Below are 27,711 nucleotides of genomic sequence, written 5' to 3' on the forward strand. Positions count from 1 at the left end.
AGGCTGCAGATGTGGTCCTTCCAGATGGTACCTTGTTCTGCTGGGTTATGAAGAATCACCCCTTCCTCCTCCTGCTCTCACCAGCCTTCCTGGAAACACAGACCCTTGAAAAGAAGGGCCTCGTGCCATTGAAATCTGTTTCTGTCAGGGGAGTCAAAGCGTAATTTTAAGCTTATTTTTTAAGTGTTTTTAATACTAATCGCTATAGTAGAAAAAGGAATGCAATATTTATTGAACACCTACTATGTGCACAATATTGCAGCAGGTTTAAATGTAATGACGTGTATCGTGTCCACCCTCTGGTCTGTAACCTTCTGTAAAGCCATCTCTGTAGCTCCATCACAGTGCATGGCACAGAGGCCTCATTAAATGAATCTTGCTGATGTTCTGTGTGCTGTTTTGTTCCTTTGTAAATCTTTTGGATCCTCATAACAACCTTGTGAGGCCACTGTTACCCTGATTTCACAGAAGGAAACTGAGACTCGGCATAGTGATTTGATTTAACCCAAGGCCACATTGTGACTGCAGGCAAGTCACTAGGTTGTTTCTGTGACTAAATGAAAACACAGAAATGAAAGTTTTGCGTAATCAGGAATTATCAAATATAAGGTGTTACACTTGTTACATTTTGTTGCCCTTTGATAAACATTAAGTAGTTAAATGAGGACATGTTTAAACTGCAGAGCACAAGTCCGTTGGCATAGAAAAACGTTTTTCTCTAACTTAACTCTGTATGTATTTAACTTCTTTTCCTTTCCCAAAGGGTTCTGAATCGCCCATGATGATCGGCGAGTTAAGAAGTGACCTGGACGATGTCGATCCCTAGGGGACGTGCCCAGCACATGATGAGAAGTCACGTCACGGTTACTAGATGCTCAGGACCTTTTTGCAATCAGAATCTCATCCTTGAACCCTTTGGAAGAGCCTGGAGGCTGGACCAGGAGAGCCTGCCGTGACGGGAGGAGCACGTGTTTTAAGGAAAGCACTCTTCAGCCCCCGGGAAGGCCTGGGAGCTGTTTGGCAGCAGAAGAACTCCGGCCTGTGGATCCGCTGACCCCCGGGGCACAGTCCGTATGTGGATTGACACATTTGTGGAGATTTTAGGAAATAAAGCCGGTGGTAGACTGTTTTGTTACATGAACATAACAAGAGTGAGTGAGGATAAAGCTATTGCTTTCTCTGTGATGCTACAAAAGAAATTCCTTTGGTTTTTATATTTAAAAAAAAAAAAAGCAAGCTGCCTTTAGATGAGTGCGGGCAAATTTTTAATCTTGCAGTAACATTGAATAGGAATATCCAATTTAAAATGGTGTAAAGATATGTGATAAAAATTCCTTTTCACTGTAAAATAGTAGTTAAAGAATTCAGTTTACACAGACCTTTGTATTTAATATGTCTCCCTATTTGTATAGAATTTCAGGTTGGTCTGGATGAGAGCTCTGCGCATAAACTTGGATCTTGATGAAATGTTACCAGGATCAAAAATTGGGAAATTAAGCTCTTTAAGGTATTTTTCTGATATAATTGAGATTGAAAGAGCAATAAAAAAAAAAAAAATGCTGTGTTCTCCAGAAGTACACGCTGCGTTCTTTGACATCAGTTACTGAAGAAGTTGCGAGTTGTTCCCAAAACGAATTTTAAAAAGAGCAAAATAAAAAGCACTTTAAGATATAATTTTATTGAGTTTGACTTAATAAAATCATCTTTTTAATGCTTGGAGACATATTGAATAAACTGTAGTCTTAAGTCATGTGACCTACAATCATTTGCTTTTGCTGAAAAATAATTACGGAAACCCTTGGTACTGGTTGTATATGAAGTTTAAATATTTGAGTTGAAAGACACTGCTTTGTGAGTTTCTAGACATTTTAATGCAGAGAAGGAATTTGAGACTTAGTTTCTCCTCAGCATGACTAATTGACACTAAAAAGATGGGGACAAGAAATAACTAGTAAGCAACTGAACAACCATCCATTTAGTTGTGTTTCCCAAGTCTTGTACCTTGCACTCATTTCAGGTTAGATGCCACATCCCCCTTTTTCTGGAGGGGAGGGGGGATGCCAACATATCTCACATACTTTGTGTGTTTTTGGGTTTTGAGTCACTACACACATTTTCAACCCTGTTTGCCTTTAGTTGTGTGCCCTGCCTTGTCCTGTGCTCACCATGCACAGGACTAAGGGAGCCTCAGGAAGAGCCGAGTGGCCCCAGTCATAGATCTGCAGAGTCAGAGAGGCTCAGTGGACCCGTGACAGGACAGATAGCTGCTCCCAGTGCGCACCGCAGACCCTGTCATCTCACGGTCCAAGGTTCAAGTTACGGTGCAGCCGGGCTGCAGTTTGTGATTGCGTGACAAGCTGGTGGTGGCTTCTGTCAAAAGACACTGAGGAGGTGGAGGGCCGACACCTAAGAGCAGAGCTGCGCCCCAGAGGAAGGGTCAGAGGCAGCCGGCAGATTTTATGTGGTTCTGATGTTCTTGCAAATTCAAGTGTGATGTTTCAAACCGGATTTTGAGCACATGAATACCCCATGTCCCACTATCTCCCCAGCCGTCCCCTCCATCCCCATCCTCACAAAGCGACCCCACAGGGCGTGACGCTGAAATGCCAGCCGTGATAAAGCGTGATGATACCACGCTGGCAGCTGCGCTCTCAGGAGCCCAGATTCAGGAGTGAGATTGCCACTTCTGTCCCCTCTTTCCTATGGAAACAATGCCTTCCACAACCCCCAGCACCTGCTCCCTCACGGTCGTGTTCCTCAGGACCAGCATCACCTGTCGCTGATGTTAGGCGCCCTGGTTGATTTGCTCACGTTGCTGCGAGGAACATCACGTTCACGTTGCCAGTAACCTTGATTTCCAATGGCTGCAGTCTACGAACCTGCTGATGACTTTCTTTTGATGTCATACAACAAAGTGACAATTACGACAGGCTTGCTTTGGAAGAAGGGTCATTTTTACTGCCAATTTTTTTGGATGAAGATGTTTTTATAAATCTTTCAAAATGGTCTGCAAATCGAATAGGAATTGCACAACTGAACTCAATGCTGTGTGTTCTCAAGAAGCTCCCTTCGTGAGGCCCTTCTTAGGATGGCCGAATCAGCCCCTTAGAGGCGTCCTGGGAGGGAACGCAAATGAGCCTTCCGAAGGGTACCTGGCCTGTGACTTCCCCTGGAGCCCACACACGGCCGTGACAGAACAAACGCGGGCCTAGAGCACGTGTCACCAGACTCACCCTGTCTTGCTCCACCCTCCCTGCTAACATCGAGGTGTGTGCCGTTACCTTCTGAGCTTGGAACGAGCAGACTGGAATTTTCCTCTGCTACCTCTTGTGTACAAAATCTTGTTTATAAAATTTCAAAAGGAAGTAGATAAACTAGGGAAGAAACTTAATTCTAAATTTGGTTCACTGAGTGGCACTTCTTAGCTTCTGAGGTATAAAATAAATTTTTCAAAAACAGAGTTGGGGGTTCACTGACATTTTTCTGTGTATATCAGAAAATGGCTATGGTCGGGGGAAGGGGTGCCAGGGGCCAGTGACCAGGTGGGAAATGGTGCTGATTCTTTTTTTTTTTTTTTGCGGTACACGGGCCTCGCACAGGCTCAGCGGCCATGGCTCACGGGCCCAGCCACACCGTGGCATGTGGGATCCTCCCAGACCGGGGCACGAACCCGCGTCCCCTGCATTGGCAGGCAGACTCTCAACCACTGCACCACCAGGGAAGCCCTCCTTTTTGTACTTTGCACTGACGGTGTGAATAAGGTCCACTCTTTAATAATGAGGGGCAGTGGCTCTTTTTCTAAGCCTTTTACTGTTTCCTCCTCTGGATACCCTGACCATTTCAGGATTCATTTGCAAAGCTGGATAAGGATGTGCTAAACTCAGACCAGTGGCCTGTAGACATCTGCCCCATAGCTTTCAGGTCTCCCAGTGGTCCCCAGCATAAATCACATCCCTGGTCAAGCTGGATTTCTTGCTGGACCCCGCAGGTCTAAGCCCCACCCGTAATGTCCTGCGTTTGCCCACATGGTTCCCCTCTCCTGGGGTGTTTGCTGCTCCAGACCTTTCTTCTGTGGTCCACACCCATTCCTCCCCAACTCCCAGTGACCAGCTGCCAACCTCTGCAAGAACAGTCATTCCCTTTTCTCAGATCTTGGAGCCATCCAGGCGTGGACAGCTAAGGAAATGACCCCTGACTCTTGGGTGGTGGGCGAGGGGTGTCCAGTGTGCCCAGCAGGCGGGGTGCCAGCGGGCCCACTTACACAAACGCCCGCTGGCAGTCAGGCCCTTAGCAGCTGGCAGCTCTTGAATGCTTTCCATGACACTAAATTGTCAGCAAATAGAGTTTGAGAGGATTTTTGCTTTTGCAGGCCGATTCCCTGATCACTTGTAACATGGGCTGTTGAGAGCTAGGCCTTGCTTAAGACAGCTACGCTTGCCAGCCTCAGAGTGGGGCTGGGGGCCGGGGGGGCCGCATTGCACAGGATGATTATACTTGGCCAGGTGGAAAGTTCTGAGGCTGTTCTTAATTTCAAATCATGAAAAATGACCATGAACATAGTACTCACTATAGAAGCCTCAGCCACTTGTATAATTAACGTATACCATAAACATTGACTGCACCAGGCCCTGTGCCAGGTGCTGGGAGAGGAGAATGGAAAGGACACGGGCACCCCACGTGTCTAGAACATTGTGGGGCAGAAGTTGCCAAGGAGGGGGAGCCCTGGTTGCTGGGGGGACTCAGAAGCAAGAGGGAGACGCTGATTTTATCCCAGGACGGGCACAAGTACTCAAGTACTTGTACTCAAAATACAGACGCTCCTCAAAGGCTTGATTTACTCAACCACCCCACAGACTGTTATCAGGCACCTGGTATAAGCAAGGCCTCATCCTAGACGGTCAAATTCAGGCAAGAGTCATGACAAGTTTTTATTTTAAAAAGTCACTGTATAATAAAAATGCTACAAAACCCAGAATAAATATCTTCAAGTTACAAAAGCAAAACAGAGATCTAGAAAAGCTGCTTGCTGTAAAAAGGCAACAGAGAGTTGTTGACAAACAGACCAAAAAGATAAATGCGTGCTTGTTTGCTTGGGTGGGGCTGGGGGTAGGGGAGCTCAAGGAGGGAGAGTTGCACCTCCCCCTTGTCCCCTTCCCCCTCTGTCCCTGCATCTCTCCAACGGCCTCTCCACTCAGGTCCCCGTGAATCGGCCAGTGCCTTTTGCCCAGTTTTCTGTCCTTGCTCACAGGGCTACCCCAGGTCTGTGTTCCCTAATGAGCCTCTGTTATTATAAAGATGGGGGGCCCAACCTGGTGCAGCAAAAAGAGCCTTGGCTTAAGGGATGAATCTGGGTTTATACCCTGGTACCACCTCACTTCTTGGCTATGTGAATGGCGGGCACCCACCCCCACCCCTGGTTCCCAGTTTCCTCCTGAAGTGGGGATGACAGTGTGTACTGTGCAGGGTAGGTGCGAGGACTGGGTGAGAGGGTGGATGGAGCACGTGGCCCTCCACTGGGAACTGAAGAGTCAGCCCTGGGGTGATGTCCCCCTGCAGGCTGATGCCAGGTGGACTGCAAAGCCGGGACCAGGCCAGGTGAGGGCAGCTGGGAGAAACAAAGGTACGGCCCCGTGATCACCTGGGACACATCTGGCTGCATCCGTCATGCCGCTGGTGGGTACAAGAGCTAGGAATTTTGTCAACAAGCTGTCTTCGGGAGGTGAGTCTTAACAGCAGGACTGGGAGGGCCCGTGGAGATCACCGAACTGATGGAGATCTCTCTAAAGAGCAAGGACTTGAACCAAGGCATCTTGGCAGCTGACTCTGGGCTCGTGCTTCGGGCCTCAACATCCTCATCTATCCAATGGGTATGAATATAGGCCCTGCCTTTGCCCCAGGGCTACTCTGAAACTCTGTGAGAAGGTGGGTGGAGAAGCCCTTTGGACACTTTGAAACATTGGCCACATCTGGGGAAGCATCACCCGTCATCAGTGCCACCCTGCACCCCCAGAGGCATGGAAAACTGATCCTCCACTAATTCGGGAGCCCAAGGGGGCGTCCCTAAAGCGGGCAGGAGGTGAGGGGCCATCTCCACCTTTCACTTCCCCTGAGCAATATTTGGCTCCTTCCAGCCCTCAAGCACCTCCCTGCCTACCCATAGGAGATGACCACCTCCTGCACAGAGGCCTGAGGACGGACTGACTGCTCAATAAAGGTAATTCTACCCACAGTGTTGGCATCTTGGGAGCGGCTGGCAGGAAGCTGAGCACAGCCTGACCAGCGTTAACGGCGGCATGTGGACCCAGCCCCACAGCGAGGGAGGGGCTGCCCGGCACCTGCAGCCCTACTCACTCAGCCTCCCGTGCAGCTCAGGCCTGAGAAGGGGTGATCCAGGCCGAGAGCTGGGGTTCTCCCAGGTGGAGAGCCGGCGCACCCCGAGTGCCAGCACGAGAGCTCCAGAAGCAAGAGGTATCCTCTTTCCTGGGGTCCAGGCTGAGGAAGGGGGAAGGAGGAACCACTTCAAAGCTCAGCCGAGGCCTGGGACCACGGCCCCCAGGCCCCGGCCCCTTCCCCATGCATGCGTCCTGGGCAGGGCGGTCACTGGGCCTCCTGGGAGGCCTGCTCCCCTGAGGGCCGGCTCCGGCAGCAGATGGCGACGGCTACGGCGGCCTCCTCGCCCGTCCTGCCTCCTGCTCCGATGTCCCGGCCCCTCACCACACACGTGTTGTCCACCGCGTAGGCCCCCAGGGTGGGGCAGGTCCCAGGGAGGGTCCCGCAGCCGGTCAGCGTCCAGCCTCCCTCGCAGGCCACGGTGACCTGCCAGGGCCAGGGGACAAAAGAAAGCGCACGTATGGCCCGGCACACTGTGAGCCGGGCCGGGAGGGCACAGGCCGATGTCTGCCATGCCAAGACGGACTCATCTTCCCCCGACATCACGCTTCCCACAGCCCTCCCCATCCCGGCCAGCGGCAAAGCAAAGCTGGGGCTGCCCCCTCTGCTGCTCCCACCACGTCCAGCCCCTCAGGTCTGTGGGCTCCTCCTTCAGGCCCTAGCATCCTCCGCACTCCTGCCCTGGCTGAGCCCCCGCCCCCCGGGCCTGGACAGTCACGGTAGCCGTCCACCTGCCTATAGCAGGCCTCCCTGCTTCTGCCCCCTTCCCTGCAGTCTTCGTGGCGCAGCGGCCAGAACGAACCCGCTCACACCCAGGTCAGATACTCGTTCCCCTCCCCCCACCCCAGGCTCAGAACCCTGAGTGGCTCCCAGCTCACTCGAGCAAAACCCAAAGTCCTTACTGTGGCCCTCAGGCCCCACCTGAACCCTGTCTCTGGTTCCCCCCCTCACTCGGTTCCCACCTCACTGGCCCCCTGGCTGTTCCTGGTGCTCCTTTGCCGCAGCTGTTCCCTCTGCCTGGAACACTGTTCCCTGTCATGTCCCCCACCTTCTTAGTGAGGCCTCTCCTGAACTCCCCCTCCCCATTCTCTTCCCTGCCTTACTCTTCACAGCATCTTCTAAGTACTCTGTAATACTACTCATTCGTTTACTGTCATCCCACTAGAAAAGACGCCCCAGGAGAACTTGTCAGGTTTGTAACTCCACCGCCTGGAATGCCAGAGGCCTCAATACATGCTGAGCAAGTGGACCTGAGACAGCCCTTGCCCTTGAGAACTGCAGCATCCAGACCACAATCACTACAGACTTGCTCTTAAAAACCTCCTCTGAGGCAGGAGAGTGGACTCCCCGGGGCTTCCTTTTAAGAAGCCCCCTGTGGCTTTTAAAGGGAGACTTACAGAGAAGCCCTAGGGAGGTTGCGGTCTACACTGGCAATTTCTGAGGGCCTCTCACGCCCCAGTCCCCCAGCGCGCCTCCCCTCTCTGCAATCCCTTCCTCACCTCGCTGGCCCCGCTAGCCACCCCTCCACCTGCAGCACTCAGCTAAGGTGTCCCGTCCTCTGGGTCATGGCTGAGTCATCCTCCCAACAGATGTGTTAAGTGGATTAATCAGTGAATGTGTGTGGACTGCTTTTCTTATGCCATATTTACACATATTCTTCCGAAGCGGGGTAAGCATGCCCCAACAGCAGATCTCACTAAGCTGGACAAAAGCAAAAACTGGCCCAGCGACACACACACACACACACACACACACACACACACACACACACAGGTGCTGTCCACACAGCTGCAAAAGCTGCTGACAGCACCCACCCCACAAGCTACTCCCCAGATATGTGAGGGTATGGTGGTGACACAAACACTGACCCAGAAAAGCTGCACAGGATGGACACGTGCCACCCCACGCGGCGTCCGGCTCCCGTCCCGACCCCCCGAGCCCCTTCACCTTCTCTGCAGGGCCCGGGATCCCGTGCTCCCTGACTTTGCACTCCAGACCCGGCGCGTGACAGCAGGAAGCGTGGACGCTGGCCTCCTTGTGGCCAACACACTGGTCGGGCTGACCCCGTGGCCTCAGCACAGGCCGCCTGGGGGTGCCAAGGTCCTCCACCTCCCAGTGGGAGCTGCAGCCTGGGAAGAGGAGGGCCAGCTCAAACACCTGGATGCTAAGGGACCCTCTGTCTCTCCTCCCCACCCCATTCAGTCTCCATCTTTTTAGGGTCTGAGTCTGGAGCTGAGAAACCCAGAAACAAGTCTTGGCAGGAAAAAGGCACTACTAGCCTGAGCGACAGGACTCTTGGGTTCTCAGCTCAACCTTGCTGCTGGCCTGCTGTGTGACCTTAGGAAAGCCATACAACCTCTCTGGGCCTCAGTGTCTCAGGGAAAACATCATCTCCTCTCCACCCCGACATGGGGAGTGGGCTCCAAGGCCTGAGATGCTAGACCAGGAAATGGTATTCCTCCCCATAACCCAGCCACCCAGGCAGAAGTTCAGGGGTGAGCTTGATGTCTCTCTGGGAGACATGGGCCTCCCTCCAGAGCTTGGGAGTCAGGCACACCCCCGGGCTACACGACCTCAGAGAGTGTTCCTAGGCTATAGCAAGCCTCAGTTTCCCTCTGTAAAAGGAAAAGGCAGGCTGCAAGGGTGAAGTGAGGACATGCAGGCGGAGCCCAGCACAGCGTCTGGCACCGGGCAAGGGCTCTGCACGTGTTAGGGTCATGGTCACTGGAATGCCCGTGTGTTAGCTGCATGGCCTTGGGGAAGTCACTCAGCATGTCAGGGTGCAGTTCCCTTTGCTGTAAAGTGGGACTCTTTTTGGATGTGCTTCATAGATAGTGGCTTCTATGACTCCAATGTCTTTGAACTGGCACGTGCCCTGGAATTCATCTGCTGGGCGTTGCCAAAGGGGAGAGCCATCAGAACACGGTGGACTTCCCACCAAGCCAGGACCCCAGTAAGATGGCCGGTGGCCTGCTGGACCTGTCCCAGCCTCTCCAGCTGACTGGGCTCATCTTTCCCCTGCAAAGCCATCACCAGCTGCTCCTCCGAGAGCCAGCTCCTAACTCGTCACTTGCCCTTGTCACCCTCCTCAAACTTCAGTGGCTCCCCAGTACATACTCGATGAAGAATCAACTCCTGAGCCAGTTATTCCAGGCCCGCTACCTGCCCTCTCCCCAAACGCTCCCCAGGACATCCCATGCACCCTCCAAGCAGGAGAGCTCAGCCCCCTCCCGATTTGAGGGGCACCATCCCTGGATCCCCCACAAGGTCCCCACCTGCGACTTCCTGCTACCTACCCAGGGCATGTTTTTGACACAAGGTGGCCCATCCACAGTTACCTATATCAGAGAATGGATTCTAAAGCAATGGATGATAACCAGGATAGCTAGCACTTACGTTGTCCTAGCACCAAGCTAAATGCTTAGCACCCATCATCCTCATTCTATTGCTGAGGCACCTGAGGCACAGAGAAGTTAAGTAACTTGCATAGGTCACACAGCTGACGACTGGCAGAGCCAGGATTAAACCAAGGTCAGCTCCACTTTCGGAGCCACTCCCTAAACTGCCCCTCATGCAATGCACTGCCTGTAAGGAAATGCCTACGATGCCCCAGGCCTGGTGCTCTAGGTGTTACTCATTTCATAGCAACCCAGTGAAGCAGGAACTGCCGCCGCCCCTCTTAGGGAGGAGGAGGCCGAGACGGAGACAGATGAGGTGCCTGCCCAGGGTCACAAGGATGGAAAGGGTAGCACTGGCCTTCACACCAGGCCGTCGGGCTCCAACGTGGGGCCAGCCGGGTGGGGGCAGGTGCACCAGGAGCCAGAGACGCCTCCTCACCCCGGGGTGGGCCCAGCCGCCTACCTGTGAGGACGTAGCCCCGCTGGGGGCAGCGGGCCTGGGTCTGCACTCCGGCCCCAGCTGGCGGAGCTGTGTGGACACGGCAGTTGGCACGGGGCAGCAGGCAGCACCTGGCAACGGCATAGACACCCTCACCCCCAAACGCGTTGTGGGCCAGGCAGACGCGCCTGCCCCCTCGGGCCTAAGAGCCAAAGACAGAAACAGGAACCTGCTTTAGAAAAGGCTTCGAAACACAGGATGATGGGGGCTGGAGGGAGCTGACTCGGGTGCCTGGTCCCAGCCCCTTGAAACGTCTCCAATGGCCTCGCGAGGGGCCAGCAGCCCCTGAGGACAAGGAGCTCACTTCCACCCAAGGCGGACGGTTCCACAGACGGGCAGTTTTGGGTGTTATAAAGTTCTTCTGGACGCTGAGAGTGACTTCAAAATGCAGATACAGGGAAATCTAAGACCCCAGAGCAAGGACCTGGCCTGCTCAGCCTTGACCCACTCTCAGCCTCTCCCACGTGCACTCACGTGCAGGAGGCTGCACAGTCAAGCACACTCCCAGACACCGGCTCCCAGACAGAAATGCCTGCCCGCTCCTTGTCCTCCTGGCCTAGGCACTGCCCTTCCACCAAAACACTGCAGCCAGATGGCATCTCTGCCAGGCTCTGCAGCCTTCCCATCAAGTCCCCTCTTTTGCTGCTTTGAGAGGATTTCTCAACCGCCAGAACCGTGGAACGTCTGAGCGAAAAGGGCCCTGGAGACCACTGCGTCCAGAGGCAGAGAATCCCTGGCACACGTCTGGCCCTCCCCTCCCCCAAGGCAGTGAATCCCTGGCACACACTCGGCCCTCCCCTCCCACGAGGCGGGCACGGGAATCCATCCAGTCTCATCCTGCAGCGTCTCCCGGGAACCCTCAGTGTGCCTCCCTCCTGCAGCACCCAAACCGCATGACTGAGATATGCCCCATTTGGCTTTAACTTGCAGACGAACGCTGGAGTTCAGAGGAGGAAGGGGGTCAGGCAGATCTGGGCCTGGAAGCGAGAACCCCACTTCACGCTCCGACGGGAGGGTACAGGTCACCTCAATGCGCTCGCCCCGCCGCTTCCCGCTCCTGGAGAAGCTAGAGCAGCCCAGCAGCTCCTCGGGGGCAGCGCAGCGGGCCTCGGCCGTGGCCATCCGCGTGGGCCCCGAGTGCGCCGACCACACGGTCCTGCAGAACAGCTGCCCACCTGCAACGAGGCCCTGGGGTGAGGAGTGGTGGCTGGGGAGGGAGCCTCCGTCAGGGCTCTGCTCACAGAGGGCTCCAGATCTTTGGCTCCTGGTGGGGGAGAGGGGCCTTAAAGAATGTGATCCATTTTCCCATTAAAACAGGTCATGAAAGCCCTTGCAAAGCCCTTTAGGAGCCCGTCCTACTCAATTTCCCCCAGTGTCTAGGAGCCAGTGGCCGAATCCTCCCTCCACAGATGAGGGAGGGACAAGATTGCCCAGGCCACACAGATGCCCTGAGACCTCCCAAGCCCCAGTCTGGATTCTGCCCACCCTGCCATCTTGCTGACCTGCTCCATAGGTGCTGGGAGGTAGTGTAGCCACCAGGTTGGGGGTCAGCACCCGCTGGTCCTCGGGGAACCAGGCCTCATTGATGACGTCTTTGGCAGAGAAACGGATGAGCCTCTGCCTCAGCTCAGTCAGGGTGAGCTCCGGCTCATCGGTCAGCATCCTAGCCACAATGCCTGGTCATGGGGCAGATGATGAGAGATGGTGGTGGCCTGGCCCTCCTTCCCGACCTGGGACTCCTCTCCTGGTGCACACGTGAGCGTGCACACACACACAGACACACCAAGCTGTTCTTTAGAAGTTAAACCACCTGCAATCCCGTGCTAAAAGATGGCCAGAATAAGACTTACATCCTGCTCTCACACCTCCGAGCCTTGGCAATTGCTGTTTTGTTGCCAGGTAAACTCTTATTCATCCACCAAACCCCAGATGAAACGGCCCTCCTCCAGGAAGTTTTCCCTGACCTTCAGCCTGGTCAGGCACCTCTCCCTTCCACACAGCCCTGGCTACTCCATTTGTGCACCTGCCTCCCCCATCAGACTGAGCATCCTTGAGGGCACCATCAGTCTGACTCATCTTTACTCCCCCATACCCAACACAGAGCCTGGCACACGTGGTCCTGGTGCAGACCCTGCCTGCCGAAGGGGCTGTCAGAATCATGACGGCTGAGGCGGTGGGGCAGCTACTCACCAGCCACATGGGCGGCAGCCTGTGACGTCCCACTCTGTGATGTGAAGCAGGTGCTGCAGTCACTGGAGGCACCAATGATGTCATCCCCTGGGGCAAAGAGGTCCACGCAGCGGCCAAAGTTGGTCCCCAGGACCCCCAGGGTCACTGGCTGGTCCTGGGCATTGGTGGCCCCAACAGTGATGACCTGGAGAGGTGAGGGAGCGGATGGCAGAGAGGGGAGCCAAGGAGAGGATGTAGGGAGACTGAGACCTTGCCAACTGGGCTGGCCAACTCCTATATACCTGTTTGGCCCATTCAAATATCCCCTCCTGAGGGAAATCTGACTCTCCAGGCAGAACTCTGGCACTCTCTGCCCCACCCGGCCCTGGTGCTGCCCTCTGTCCCTGCCATATGCCAGGCACCATTCCCGAAGTCCCTGAGGCGCTTCCATTCTAGGGAGGGACCCAGACAGTAAACAAACAGTACACAATGCAACACATTAGGTGGTTATAAGTGCTAAGGAGAAAAGCAGAGCCGGAAAGGTGGAAAAGACCTGCTGGGTTTTGTCTGCTTTATGCGATTTTAAAGTCGGCAGCCAGGGAAAGTTATCCATCACTGTCAGGCTCACATGTGTGCCCCCCACCTGCCCCCTGACCCCAACACCCCCCCCCAGACTATGATATCTTTGAAGTGGGACGAGATTCCTTCCCCTTAGTCCCCCTCAGTGCCCATACCGCCAGTAGGTGCCCTCGCACGTTAGAGGAATGGACGGGCGTTGGACACACTGGGTCAACCTCTCAAGCTGAGAAGCGTCATTTCTGTGCTCATGTAGCTCCCCTGGGACACACCTGGACCCTCAATGCAGGGCCTCAGGGGGCCTTTGGGGGGGGTGGGGAGGTGGACAGTGGAGAGGTCCTGGGATACTGGCAGGAGAGTGATGCGGGCAAAGCCCCTGGGCCCTTACCGAGTGGACTGGGAGAGGAAGCAGAGGGAGGCCGGGAGAAAGCGGAGGGAGCTATGGTGTCAATCCAGGGGACAGCAGATGGACGGAGGTGATGGGATTGGGGAGAAGGGGCCGGGGGAGTCACGAGACATTCGGAGGGAGAGGGGCCAGGGCGTGGGGTTGGAGCTGCACTGGGGGAGGGGAGAGTTGAGGCTGGTGCTGTTCATAGACTGGGATGGTGGAGGTTCAAGCCCCTCCTCTGCCCAGGCTCGGCCCTGGCAGTCTCTGACATGTCCTTCCAAAGCCAGGCCAGTTCAGGAGCACACCCCATGATCCCCCAGGGGCCCACCTGCCACCTTCCCCTCCCTTTGGGAGCACCCACCTCGGGAGCTGAAGCTGGGGAATAGAGACAGGCGTCATCCCTGAAGTTGCCGGCAGCGGCCACCAGCACTGCCCCCGTCCCGGCCAGGTGCTGGCAGGCGGCATTGAGGGCTGGGCTGTACCCACCCGCCAGGGGCAGCAGCACTACCAACCGGCCCGCCGGCTGGGCCAGCTGGCTTTTCCGAATAAACTCCAGGCCTGAGAGGACAAAGCCAAGGTCACCCATGAGGAGGCACGCTCCCCCTCCCCACCCCACCCCCTGAGGCCCCCGTGAGGGTTAATTTTACATGTCGACTTGGCAAGGCTACGGGTGTTTGCTCAGACATAGGTCTAAGTGTTGCTGTGAAAGTACTTTGTGGATGTGATTAATGTTTACATCAGTACTTTGAGTAAAGCAGATTACCCTCCATAATGGGGGTGGGCCTTGTCCAATCAGTTGAAGGCCTTGAGAGAAAAGATGGAGGTCCCCCAAGGAGGAAGGAAATCTGTGTGCACACTGCCTTCAGACTCAAGACTGTGGCATCAACTCCTGCCAGAATTTCCAGCCTGCCAGCCTGCCCTGCAGATTTTAGCCAGCCCCACAATATATGAGCCAATTCCTTAAGATAAATCTCCCACTATGTGGTATATGTGTGTATTTATAAATATAGATATATACACACATCCTATTGGTTCTGTGTCTCTGGACAACCCTGACTAATGCACATGGGAAGCATGTTAACAACAGCAGCACTTATAAAACCAGCCAACTCCCAAACACTTATACTCACCAGGCTCCTTCTAAGTGCCTGACTATGGGAATTTACACAATCCTCACAGTAACCTTACTATTATTTTCCCTTTCCAGGAAACTGAGGCACCAAGAGGAAGGGCCCCGTTTGCCCTGCCTCTGACCTTCACAAGCCTCGCTGCCATCCTCTGAGGGCTGGTGTACAGTAGTCCTCCCCCACCACACAGACACACACACACACACACTCCAGTGAGTCCTCACTGCCCACTCGCAGCTGTGGGACCCTGCCCTCCCATGTGTGAAAGGGGACACTGCTGCTCGGACTGTGTCGAGGATCAAAAGACTCCTCGCCCTGGAGCTGGAGGGGGGTGGGGGGGGACTTGATAACCCTGCCCCCTCGGGGGGTGTCATGCCTTGACCCCGGCTGCACTCCCCCGCCCCAGAGCCAAGTGTGCAGCCTGGAGCCCAGGCCCAGTGGAGACCTGGGTTCTAACACCAGCTCTGGCCCTCATGTGCCAGGGGGCCCGGAGCTGACAGCTCCTCCTCTCAGGCTCCAGCTCCTGCTCCGTCAGATGGGGGTGTGGCGGGCTGACCTCTCAGAACCTTCTGGATCTGGGCCTCTGGGAGGTCCCCAGGGCTGCAGCAGAGGTGGGAGTTGGGGTCCCATAGCCAGGCTCCTCTTAGGAGGAGACAGCTGTCCCTCACACCAGGAGGGGCAGAGCGGAAGTAGGAGTGGAGGTGAGGAATAAGCACGATTACAGCTGCCATTAACCACCTGCTGTATGTATGTTTCTGTGCTCGGACTTGACACACTTTACCTCAACAATCTGCTTACAGAGGAGACTGGCGGTGACCAAGAGAGTAAAAGCCACTGTTCGTGGAGCCCCTACTCTGCTCCAGGTAATGTGGTAGGGGCCTTTCCCAAAGCGGGGACCTCTTCTTCCCCGGGAAACCCTCCAAGCCCAGGGCGCCAGGCCTGTGGAAGGCCTTTCAGGGCACAAGCGGGCCTCCCCTCCTCTGCACACTGACCTTTGGGAATTGGCCTGCTGAGCTGAGGTCAGTGGATAAAGGGGTGGGACACGAAGGAAGGGTCACCTGATAGGGCAGGGGATTATTGATTCTTGCCTTGAAAACCAAACATCAAAACCTGTGCTCTAGGGCTTCCCTAGTGGCACAGAGGTTAAGAATCCTCCTGCCAATGCAGGGAACACAGGTTCAAGCCCTGGTCCGGGAAGATCCCATATGCCACAGAGTAACTAAGCCCACGTGCTACAACTACTGAGCCTGTGCTCTAGAGCCTGTGAGCCACAACTACTGAGCCTGTGAGCCACAACTACTGAGCCCGAGTGCCACAACTACTGAAGCCCGCGTGCCTAGAACCCGTGCTCCGCAACAAGAGAAGCCACCTCAATGAGAAGCCCACGCACCGCAACGAAGAGTAGTCCCCGCTCGCTGCAACTAGAGAAAGGCCGTGCGCAGCAATGAAGACCCAAAGCAGCCAAATATTAATAAATTAATTAAACAAAAACCTGTGCACTAAACTGCAAAGAATTAGGGCAGAGCTCACTCACCAAGCACAAGGCAGGCACCACCAGCCCTTCCCAGCCCTTCAAAAAGGCCTATGGCTGCCTCTGCCAGCTCAGAGGCCAGCATCTGACACAGGGGTCTGGGCGCTTGCAGTGGAGGTCAAACTCAGAGCCAGCACCTTCCCCAGCGAGGTCACTGGCTCTGGCTGTGTGACCCTGGGCAAGTCACTTCCCCTCTCTGGGCTGATTTTCTCAACTGTTTAACAGGCTCACAATACCACCCTCAGGGTATGGAGTACAAAGTCCTTTGCTCAAGGTCTGGCCACAGGAGGGACTCAGTAAGTGAGAATTCCCACCCTCTTCTCTGTCCACAGGCCTCCCAGGGTCCTAGCTCTAAGCTGGACCTTGCCAGAGGTGACTGGATGGAGAAACCTGCAAGAGTCTGGAAAAAGTCTTCTGCCAGTTCCTCTACCAGGTCTACCCAAACAGGGCTCCAATCATTCACGAGAAGGAGTGAATCCCCCGGTGCCAAGCAGAAGATGGGGAAAGTTTGCTTAGATCACCTCGAGGGTACATCCAAATCGAAAGTAACATGGCAAAAGACACAACTATTTTAAAAGATCTGGAAAGGGGAGCAGTGTGAAACTGTAGAAAGACCACTGACTAGGGGTCAAATCTCCAGGACCTGCCTGGGCTGAGCCCTGCCCCTCTCTGGGCCTCAGCTTCTCCATCGGCACTCATGGCCCCTGGGGGCCCTGCCCACTCTGACACTCCGGGATTCTGCCTCTGGGGAAGAAGCTGCCTTGGTCTCCTTGGTCAGGAGTCAGTTCTCTCTGGGCTGAAGCCCCGTCCCATGCCAGGTCTGGATGCAGAGACCAGCACATCCAGAGCCATCACTCACCTGTGAGTGTGCTGCTCACCGTGCCCTTCCCTTGGCAGTTGAGCACACGCAGGCTGCGCAGACTGGCGCCCTTGGCCACGCCAGCATCCCGGCCACTGACCACCCCTGCCAGGTGGGTGCCATGGCTGTCACACTTGTTCGCCTGCTCGACCAATACAAGACCCGAGTGAGAAAGCTCATCCACCCTGTAATAATATCAGTGAGTGACCGGACAGACGTCCCCACCCACAAGTGATGGCAGGGCAGGGGCAGTGACAGCTGGGGAGGCCAGCAGGGGTGCAGCTGTGGCACTCTGGGGGTGGCATCAACTCCAGGTTGGGGATGAGGGATGGGGGCAGCCCCCCCCCCACCTGAGGGACATGCTCACCTGTCTGTGGAAGCGTGTCCCATCCTCTTCGGGCACGTTCTCGAAGTCAGTGACTACCACCCTGCCCTCAATTTCCCGGTGGCCACTTTGGATACTGGTGTCTAAGAGATATACCTCCACCAGGCCACCTCCAGCTTTCCAAGGTGAGGTTTGTTCGAAAGGAAAGAATAACCATGAGGTTAACGTAATAGTTAACACATATAAATTGTTTACCATGTCTCGGGCACTGTTCTAAGCACCTTACATATGTCAACTCAGAAAATCCTCTCCAGGTACATACTTTTATATCTTTATATCACAGACAAGGAATGTGAGGCACAGAGAGGGTAAGTAACTGTCCAAGGTCACATAGCTGGTGCTGGTGGAACCAGCAAGAGAACCAAGTAGTCTGGCTCCATAATATGAATATGAAATAACAATATGAACACCCGAAACTAATAACTACAATGGAAAAAACTATGCCAAGCCCCTACTTAAAATTGTTCACAGCTCCCCAAACCTGAGGCCACAGAATTTAAAGACAGAACAGGATTTGACAAGTAAAAGGAGAATAACAGGCCTGTATGGCCATCTGAGCAGGTCAGCTCATTTCACAGAGAGGAGACTGAGGCCCAAGGAGGAGGCGTGCATCTGGGCCTCCTGGCTCCAAGCCCATGCTTTCTCCACTCCACCAGGTGCCAGAACGGCTCAACAGTGGCTGGTTCCAACTGACACAAGTTACAGCCTCAGAGAAAACAGCAGTATTGGAAATTCACCAAAAGCCTATCACCTACACTTCATCATTTCTATTTGGGTCAGTTCAGATTCTCCAGGAGGCAGGCACCAAGATGGGGTGAGACCTTCAGGGGACTTCCTGGGGAGGTGCCTACACGGGACAAAGGTGGAGGGGGCAGGAGGAAGCAGGGAGAGCCTGCAGGTGTGACACCTGTGGAAGGAGAGGAAGGAAGAGGGTCAAGGAGGCAGAGCCCCAGGCCGCAGCACTGCTCGCGGAAGCCTCGGAGACCTTGGCTCCGTCCTCGTCCCCCCATGCAAGGTGGGACCGCTGTTGTCCCATGTCGCAGAGGGGAAAAGGGGCCTCAAGAGGAGTTATCACTAAGGGCAAAGGGACCTGCGAGTGGCCGCTTACAGCCTCTGATTCAGTGCAGGGAGCTCTGTGGCCTCTGGCAGGTGGGCGCCCAGTCCTGCCTGCATCCCTCCAGAGCAGGGAGCTTTCTCTCTCCCACAGGACAGCCCCTGCCACGCCTGAGAAGCTCGGAAGGCAGCCAAGTTCTCCTTCTCATCTCTGCCCAGGAGGCCCCTGACCGTGACCCTGACCCTCTTGCCTGTTCCCCGCAGGCCACACCCCTTCCTGCCTCAGGGCCTCTGTCCTTGTTTGTTTCTCTTACTTGGACATGCTCCCCTTGGCGGGGCTAATGATACCCACTGCAGGGCTTGGCTGAGTGTCACTTCCTCCAGGAAGCCTTTGCTGACTCCATGCTCACAGCTGTCCAGACTCCATAGCTCCTACCCCATCCAGACTACCTGGTGTCCTGTAGCTATCTGTGTAAGCAATGGATTAGCCTTCTTCATGCACTAGAAGCTCTGGGGTGGGGGTGGGGGGGCAGGCAGAGACCAAGTCCATCTTGTTGGTCTTTGTGTCCCCAGCACCTAGCACAGTGTCTGGAGCACAGTGGCTACTTGAGAACTCACTGTGGCATGGAAGGGGAGGAGGGGGAGGGCTGCAATGACAACACTCTCACTTTGTACCAGACACGGATGGAGGCTCGCTACAGCATAAAGAGCATTAACCCCAACACAGCCCCCCAGATAGGACTGTCATCACCTTCCGTTTTTGTAGAGGAACTTGAGGCTCATTCAAGCTCACACAGCTTGAAAACGCTAAAGTCTGGGTTTGAGCATGGCAGTTGGCTCCGGGGCCTGTGCTCGTCAGCCCTTTGCCAGGTGGCCTCTCTGTGAAGGAAGGCTCTGCTCCTGGCCGGGTGCGCCACCCTCCACTCATCTGCATGGTGCCCACTCCGCCCCACTCTGACCCAACAGCCCCTGGGGGGCCTCGTCCAGCCAAGCCCTTCTGTGACTCCTGACGGACTCCATGTTCCTGTCTTCCATCCCCGCCACCTCTCACAGCCACTGGGCGCAGGAGGAGGGTAAGGCAATCCATGGGCATCCCAGTGGGGAAGGAAAGGATCGCACGTCTGCTTCTGGCCTGGGGGAGGGCAGTGGATCCGACGGTCACCCCAAAAAAACGTATGTCCACGTTCTAACCCCTAGGACCTATGATCATGCCCTTATCTGGCAAAAGGGTCTTTGCAGATGCGATTAAGTTAATGACCCCCAAATGAAATCATCCTTGATTATCCCGATGGGTCTTAAATCCATTGATGTGTCCTCATAAAAAAACAGAAGAGGAGAGATACACAGAGAAGATCTTATGAAGGAGGCATGGACAGGAGTGATGCAGCCATAGCCAAGGAACGCTGCAGTTGCCAGAAGCTGGAAGAGGTGAGGGAGGATGCTCTTCCTTTGGGAAGAGCTTGGCCCACTGACACTTCTACTTCCGACTGGAGAGTACATTTCTATTGTTTTAAGCCACCGGGTTTGTGGTACTTTGTTAGGGCAGCCCTAGGAAACTAATTTAAGGGCTGTGGCCTTCTCTCTCTCCTGCTTGGCTTGGGGTCCCCCGGAACCCCCTGCACAGCATCCCCTCCCCATTCCCCATACTAGCCGGCTCCGGGAGGTCCCTGAGGCGCAGATGTGGAAGGTGGGGTCTCTAGGGTCTCTGCCTAGATAGGAGCAGCCTGGGGTGGGGAGAGGCAGCCTCTTCCTGAAAAGGGCACCCCCTCCCTGGCCACAGGCTGCCCAGGCCGGTCAGCACACCCTGCCTGACCAGGCCCCGCACCTCTGCCGCTGACAACCCTGGGGTGATGCTCCACACTTCTTACTCATCTCCCATCCTGGCCGCAAGCCCTGGGAGGCCCCAGGTCTACCGTCTGTCACAATGACAGCGACTCAGAACCCGCCTAGCCTTTCAGTTCCCAAAGCATTTGCACATCAACAGCCTCACAACACCTTGTAAGGACAGGATGGGGTTACTGTGCCCATTTTACAGACGAGGAAGGAAGGGGAGGATCCGAGAGGGAAATGGCTTCCCGAGACCCCACGTGAGCCAGTAAAGGGCGGAGGCTGAACGCGCCCCCAGGTCTGGCTGAGTCCGGGAGCATCCCTGAATTGTCTTTCCGCTGAGCTCCAGACCTCATGCTGAGGGCTTCTCAGACTGAACACGGGCCAGCCAAAACCCCTGATCTCCCCAAACCAGGTGTCCTTCCCTTCTTCCCCAGCTCAATAAATGGCACCTCCACCCACTTACAAGGCCCTGCCCAAACCCAGGCCACTTTCCTTGGCGTCTCCTCCTCCTCCTGGCCAGGCCACCCCAGGCAGAGGGAAGAGTTGGGGGAGAGGCCTGGAGGGGACACACAGAGTAGCCCACGCAGGGAACCCCGTGAAGCCTAGCGATGCTGAAGGGAGGAGCAGGTCAAGGCAGGAGACCGGAGACCAGCTGGGGGCATGGCAAACACGGCTTATCTGTCCTGTTATGGGGTCCAGTCCTGTTCTCAAGGCACTGGGATCACCCAGACCTGTGGGCCTTAGGGGGTGTCAAGGTCAGGTTTACCCTCTCCCCACCTGAGTGCAGCCTGATGGGCCAAATGGCAAGAAAAGGCAAACGTGAACTTTTAGAAGGTGGGAGAGGGGCTCATTTAAAAAAACAGACTTCTGGGCTTCCCTGGTGGCGCAGTGGTTGAGAGTCTGCCTGCCGATGCAGGGGACACGGGTTCGTGCCCCGGTCTGGGAAGATCCCACATGCCGCGGAGTGGCTGGGCCCGTGAGCCATGGCCGCTGAGCCTGCGCGTCCAGAGCCTGTGCTCCGCAACCGGAGAGGCCACAACAGTGAGAGGCCCGCGTACCACAAAAAAAAATAAAAAACAAAACAAAACAAAAAAAACAGACTTCTGCATTGTACCTGGGGCAGAAGGAAGGCAGGGCATGGGGGCTGGATTGGGTGGAATGGGACAGAAAAGGGGTCAGCAGAGTGTACTGAGCTCTAACGCCCCTGGGAGGTGAGGACCGTCGGCGGGGAGGAGAGAGCGGCACGTGGCCTCCGCTCGGATGAAGAGACGCGGGGAGCACGGGGCCCTTACTAGGAGCGTGGTGTTCATCCGCCTGGTGCCGCGCAGGGAGAATCCGCTCTAAGTTCCACGGGATACTCTGGGCAAAGACGAAGGAGTCCTCCTCGATGTACTGGACGTGGGGCAACCTCAGGGCCTGCAGAAGGCAGAGAGGTGGGGCTCGGCTTCAAAAGCCATTTGGCTGACAGCAGCCATAGCCACAGCCCTTCACCTACCTGATCAAGCCTGTCCCGAGTCACACGCCAGTCACATACCTGTCCCCTCCTGGTGTGGGGTTTCCTTGCTCAGGTTGGGGAGCCCGGCACCCGCCAGCACAGAGGATGCCTTTTAGGAAGGATTCTGAATTTGACATGCCATCTGGGGAGCCAGGCAGTGCCCAGGCCCCGGGGAAGGCTGGACCTGGACTCCATGCCCAAATCATGATGCCCTCACTGGCCATTCTGTTTCCCCCAGATCCGTTCCCTCCCTTCTCTACCCTGCAAGGCGTGGGGAGGCTGACCCTGCAGACAGCAGCACCCAGGCCTCCTTGCAGTGACTTCTGGTTGGGATCAGCCAGAGGGAGGCCCAGAAGTTTTGGGGGATGAGAGGGTGTCTTCACTCCCTCTCTGTTTTGGTGCAAGGTTCCCATGGTGGCTGCATCCTTTGGTGACCACGGCTCCCCCGGGGCAGCCCCTGCTCCACAGCGCCAGCTCCCCCCTGGCAGAGAAGACACTATTCCCTCTCCTTGCCCATCAGCTTGTCACGGCAACTCATCTTTGGGTGCCTCAGTGTCCCTGTGGGCTTCCTTAACCTGTCCACAACTCCATGAGTTTCTGTGCTTAGCATCTGCTTAAATACTTGATGATCTCATTTAGTCCTTAAAGAACCGTTCCTATTTTCATGCCAGCTTACAGGTAGGGGACTGAGATTCAGGGGGTGAAGAAAAGGTTAGACAAACTAGTAAGGGTACATGAACCCAGGCTGGCGCGATGTCAAAGCCCAGCTCTTGAGGGCACATGTCTGTGGTCTGCAGCTCAGCAGTGTCTCCCCTCTGAGAAGCTGCCTGGCCTTCGGGGCTCATGCATGCCATCTGGCTCTGTGGGCATCTGATTCCTTCCCCTGCACTGTGCTGGGCATATCATCCCCCAGTTAACTGACTGGCCATCACTTCTCAGTCTCTCTTTCTGAACTGTGAGCTCAAGGGAAAGGGCTGGTGGTCCATCCTCATGTCTGCAGCACATAGTAGGTGCTCATTAAATATGTGATGAGCAGACTGATTGAAGGCATTAACTTGATGTTTCCGCTATTAGACTAAGGGATTGGACCCTGTCTAATCCATGTCATTGTCCCCACAGGACTTAACACACTGTAGTTGTTCAGCCACTGTATGCTGAATGGAATGAAACTATGCAGTAGTAGTGCAGTGGAGCGAGGAGGCCTGGGCCTAGATTCTCGTTCTGCCGGTTGTGTGCTGTGTGACCTCGGGCAAGACCCTGTCCCGTTCTGGGTCTCAGTGTCTGCAGGAGGCTATGAAGCACCCCAGCCACGCGGAGAATCAGTATGAAAATGGGAACCATGTGTTCTCATCAAGTTAGGAGGACAGGGGAGGGGGGCGGGTTGGGAGGAAGGGAGCAGAGGCTAAAACAAGGAAAGGGTTGTTTTTTTGTTTTGTTTTGTTTTTAAAGGTGCATTTGCCAAATTCTCTTCTGCCTTTTTATTAAAGCTACAAATCTTACATCCATCAACTCGCTTCAAGCGGAGCCCCCTTTCGCAGGGAACCTCACCAAGAAAGGTTTTTAAGATATGCATTTAAAGCACTGGGCCAGGAGGAGAAGGGAGGCCAGAAGTCCTCAACTACCCATGTCTGTTCTGCCCCTGCACCAAAGATGTGACATCAGGGTCGGGCTGGAGGGGGAACAGCCTCCCTGTCCTACAGGAGGAACCTTCTGAATAGCATCAGTTTCAAAGGAATTTTGCATCCTTGAGTCATGTTTTTATAAAATGACTCTGGCCCCACTAACGTCATAGAGCCTTGTTCCTATAGGGTTCTCATAGGCAGCAAGTTCACCAACACAAAGACAGCTAGAAGACAGACCACTGGGTCTGATCCCAGCTCTGCCTCTGGCTGTCTGTGTGGTCCCTTCTGAACCTTGGTCTCCTCATCTTTCAGATGAAGACGAAGTACCATTGAGGTATGACCAGGCTTGAAGGGCACCTTGTACCGAAGGCCAGGCAGGAGCCACTGTGCTTGGTACTCAGTAAGCACGCTGTGAACACTTGCTGCCTCCTGATGGTCAGCCATGGGCACACCCAGGACAGTCCCCTGTATGCATGCGGCAGCCCAGCCCTTTCTGGAAGTGGCCCACCCAGAGACGGAGCTCACCAGCTCCAGCAGGTCACCGCTCATCTTCACCAGGAAGCCGGGGAGAAGGTCGTGGAAGACGTGCAGGATCTTGGTGAGGTAGCCGCGGTGGGCGGCCCGGGCCTGCAGGCGGCGGGCGGTGCGCTCCGTCTGCGAGCGGTGGGTCTCTTCCTTCAGCACCACCATGTAGGTGCCTGGCAACCTCCAGGCATCCTGGCCCCCAGCGAGGAGGAGTGACACGATGACATTAAAAAAAGAAGAAGTTTGCTATGAGGGCTTCATCCACTTATGTTTACAAGTTAGAATTACAGCAAAAGAAACTCCATCGAGTATAGGAAGTATAAAGAGAAGTCACCAAATTGGGACCCCCAAACCACAGAGAAGCCAACTATTAGCAGTAACCTAACATATACCACACTTTCAAACTTGATAGTCAGGCAAAAACGGGAACCATGGGCCACAGTCAACACCAGGTTCTCCTCTGCACCTGCACCTAGTTCTCTGTGGGGCCGACCAAGGCCTGGCCACCCTTGGAGGCCCTGCCTGAAGGCCACCTCCTCCCGAAGACCTTCTTAATTACACCTCCCTTCCCCGTGTCTCAATTTGAAATAATCACTTTCTCCCGGTTCTAGTACCTCCCTGACCCCCTCCGGAGGCAGTCCAAAAACATGGCCTGAATCCCAACCTCAATATTTACTGGCTATGTGGCCATGGGCAAGTCACTCAACCTCTCTGAACCTCAGACATCTCCTCTGTGGTGTGGGGAACATAATACCTACGACACAGGCCTGCTGGGAAGGCTAAGAGACGTAGTTGTGTAAAGCATCTAGCAAACAGAAGGGATGATAGAGTGAGCAAAGGCAACACTTCTCACATGGGATAAAAGACTCAAGGCCATGGTCTACAGGAGCAGATCTGTTTGCTCTTAGCTCTTATCTGCTCCCACTGCTCTCAGACACACCTGTGCTCAAGAACCTTCAGTGGCTCCCCATAGCCTGACAAAGTCCAAACTCCATGCTGCCCCTTGGTCCCCGCTGCAACCTCCGTAGCCTAATCTCCCACATCTCTGTACGTGCACCAGAGTAGAATACAGTCTACAACCCTTTAACCAAAGTCTTAGGGTCAAATGGGTTTCAAGACTCAGAACTTATCTGGACTTTAGAAAGGTAGTAATAGGCAATCAGGGTGCTCAGAGGCGTCTAGAGCAGCATACTGTAATCTATGCAGCAAAAAATAGGAATATAAATATTTACATCAGTGGGATAACTTATAAATAACCTCATGTCAGTTCAGGTCAGGTTACCACCAAATAAATTACAAGAAACCTTTTGGGTTTCAGAACATTTTACATTTCAGAAGGCAGATAAGGAACTGTGGACATGTGCTCCTTATTCTCCACCTCTAGCTTTCCCCTGTCTGAGCTTTTGTTCATGCTACCCCCTTCACCTAGAATAAAATTCCCCTGCCACTTTTATTTAAACTCCTATTTATGCTTCAAAGGCCCATCTAAAATGCCCTCAGCTAAATGAAAATCTAATGAATTGGGAGAACACTTTGTGCACTGGAAGGAGACTTGCCCTAGAAGCCTAGTTCTAACGCATCAGGGGGGTGAAACCCCTCTCTCTGGGTCTCAGTTTCTCATGAATAAAATAAAAGGATTGGTCTAAAATCTTTCTCTGCCTGCCAAAAATATTTTCATTATAAATTCAATCTCTACAAAATATCCACGGAAGGAATGAATAAATGAACTTCTGGAGGTTCTTGTTCCAAACTTCCGCTGGGGAAGAAGTACCCTCAAGCTCCTGTTTTAATTGGTTGTCCGGCCTCTGCTTACTCACCTCTCAAGATGGGGTATTCACTACTTCTAGAATAGTTATTTGGGGGCAGTGACTTGAAACGCCCTTTCTCAACCTTGTCACAACCCATCAACATCCTTCTAGAAGGTGAAAGGCTCAGGGGACAAGGAAGAAGGTGCTATGAGCTGAGTAAATTTCACTTTTCTGTGAGAGCCAGACTGAAGAAGCGAGGTCCCTCCCCTCCTGCCACTAACACAGGACACAGGCAACACTGAGGGCCTGACACCCCTCTGCACCCAGCACACTCAGGCAGAGGAGCTGGGGCAGAAGCGCAGGCCAGATGTCCATTAGCCTAGAACTTCCCCTCTGCCCCAGGAGCTGCAGTTTGGAGCAAAAAGGGCATCACTGGGAGGTCGCACTGCAGCCAGGTAAATAGCTACCTCCGACAGTGCTCTCTTCACTGGCTCACATGGTGGGGAGGCCACTCATGTGGGCAACAGAGCCCCTTTCCCTTCATTCCTCCATCTGCCCAGCACTGACTCTTTACAACAAACCCTCGGGAAGGACTGTCACCTCCCTTTTAAAGATGAGGAAAAGGGAGGCTCGGATGTTAAGTGACTTGCCAAGCAAGCACCACTCAGCTAGTGAGTGATGGAGCCAGGATTCGACCCCAGAGCTGACTCCAAACCCGGTAGCAGGACCTCAGTTGAGCCCTGGGAAGGTTATAATTGGAGGGAACCAGCAGTCCCAACCCTGGGCAGGAGCTCCCATAGCCCAGCGGCCAGGTGCTGGCCTTGATCTTCAGGAAACTCGCCCCACCCACTCTGGGCGGTGTGAGTGGGCTGCGGCTACCAGGCTCCTTCCTTCCGGAGAGCACCAAACAAGCCCTTCCCAGAGGAGCCCAAGGACCCCAACGGGCCTGGTGAATAACTCCGTCCCCTCCCCTTCAGTTTTGTTCTTTTCTTCAGCTGAAAAAGATGCAATCCTAGAATGTGAGTTTTGTGGCATGAAGAAATTGCCTCCCGCCACTATCATTCATTCGCCTTCTCTCCCGCTCCACCCCTGTCACAGTAGCGCCGTCTCGTCCCAAGACCCCCAAGCCCACCCCCTCCCACACACACTCTGCACTACCCAGATTTCCCGATCCGCGTCAGGACGCCTAATAATATCTCCTCTCTGCCCGGGGCCATTCTAAGCACGTTTCGGGCATTAGTGCCTTGACCCACCCGAGCCTCAGTGGTGAGGCACGTCCAGGATCTGAGCAGGCGATCCTGGAGGTGCTCTGCTCGTCCTACCTGGCGCCTACCAGTCTCCGAGCCCCGTGCACCTTTCCCCCGCAGAACGCACCCCGAAGAGCCGCCGTGCCCGTTCTCCCCGCCACCGCTCCCGCAGTCCCCAAGATCCGCGCCAAGCCCGTCCTCGGGTGAGCAGAGCCCCCCACCCCCCCAGTGACTTTCACTCCAGCCCCTCCCTTCCGGGGTGGGGGGGCACTGAATCCTGAGAGGATATGCCCACCGCCCGGGTCCCCGCGCGGGTTCGCCCCCGCCTCCCACCCCGGCGTCCGCACCTTTGCGCAGCGGTGGAAGGTGGCGGTGGCCACGTTCTGGGCCGTGTCAGCCGAGGTGTCCTCCTCCGACCGGAAGGCGAGCACCAGCTCCTCGTAGTCGCCGTCTTCGTCCTCCTGCGCGCGGGTGCCCGCGGGTCCCAGAGGCGGCAGCAGCAGCAGCAGCAGCAGCAGCGGCGGCGGCGGCCACCACGGCCGCCGGGAGCTGCCCGTACCCATCGCGCGGAGAGGAGAGGTTTGCGTCGGGCGGGGAGATCCGGGGGCGGCGCGCAGGCCAGGCCCGCAGCGCCTGTGCCTCGCGACGGGGGAGCCCGATGCGAGCACGGGACTCGGGCCCCGGCGGGGACGCGCGCTGGGCCGGGCTCTAGGCCTCCCGGTTGTGGGCTGCGCCGTGGAGACGCTTGCCGGCCCCGGGCCGTCTCACTGCCTGGCTCGCCCCTCCTGGCTCGGACCCGACCTGACCCTGAGCCCGCCTGCAGCCGCGCGCGCCTCGACGCCGCGGCAGAAACCTTCCTGGGTGTGGGT

The 27,711-nt window shown here is 55.2% G+C and overlaps 2 protein-coding genes across 6 annotated transcripts in view; one reads left to right on the top strand and one right to left on the bottom strand.

The window, feature by feature from the left end:
- USP24 (ubiquitin specific peptidase 24) overlaps positions 1-3,451 on the top strand; it is a 151,312-nt gene extending 147,861 nt beyond the window's left edge. For all 4 annotated transcript variants that reach the window (XM_081220157.1, XM_081220158.1, XM_081220160.1 and 1 more), the window contains exon 68: positions 764-3,451. In XM_081220157.1, coding sequence (XP_081076283.1) covers positions 764-826 — 63 coding nt within the window. In that variant the 3' untranslated portion in view covers positions 827-3,451. The remainder of the gene's footprint in view (positions 1-763) is intronic.
- Positions 3,452-4,911: 1,460 nt separating this feature from the next.
- Positions 4,912-27,711, bottom strand: PCSK9 (proprotein convertase subtilisin/kexin type 9). Of its 2 annotated transcripts, none has more exons than XM_081225794.1 (12): positions 27,190-27,711; positions 23,848-24,039; positions 21,498-21,621; positions 17,305-17,438; positions 16,938-17,079; positions 13,782-13,978; positions 12,478-12,661; positions 11,790-11,963; positions 11,314-11,462; positions 10,252-10,429; positions 8,338-8,519; positions 4,912-6,816 (listed from the first exon to the last, which is right to left on the bottom strand). In XM_081225794.1, the coding sequence occupies exons 1-12, from the start codon at positions 27,403-27,405 to the stop codon at positions 6,598-6,600; spliced, it is 2,091 nt and encodes a 696-aa protein (XP_081081920.1). In that variant the 5' UTR covers positions 27,406-27,711; the 3' UTR covers positions 4,912-6,597. The 2 variants fall into 2 exon arrangements, with proteins under 2 accessions (XP_081081920.1, XP_081081921.1); XM_081225795.1 differs by lacking the exon at positions 11,314-11,462 and adding an exon at positions 11,463-11,551.

The sequence above is a fragment of the Mesoplodon bidens genome (genome assembly GCF_964165515.1).
Source record: "Mesoplodon bidens genome assembly, chromosome: 2".
Classification (NCBI taxonomy): domain Eukaryota; kingdom Metazoa; phylum Chordata; class Mammalia; order Artiodactyla; family Ziphiidae; genus Mesoplodon; species Mesoplodon bidens.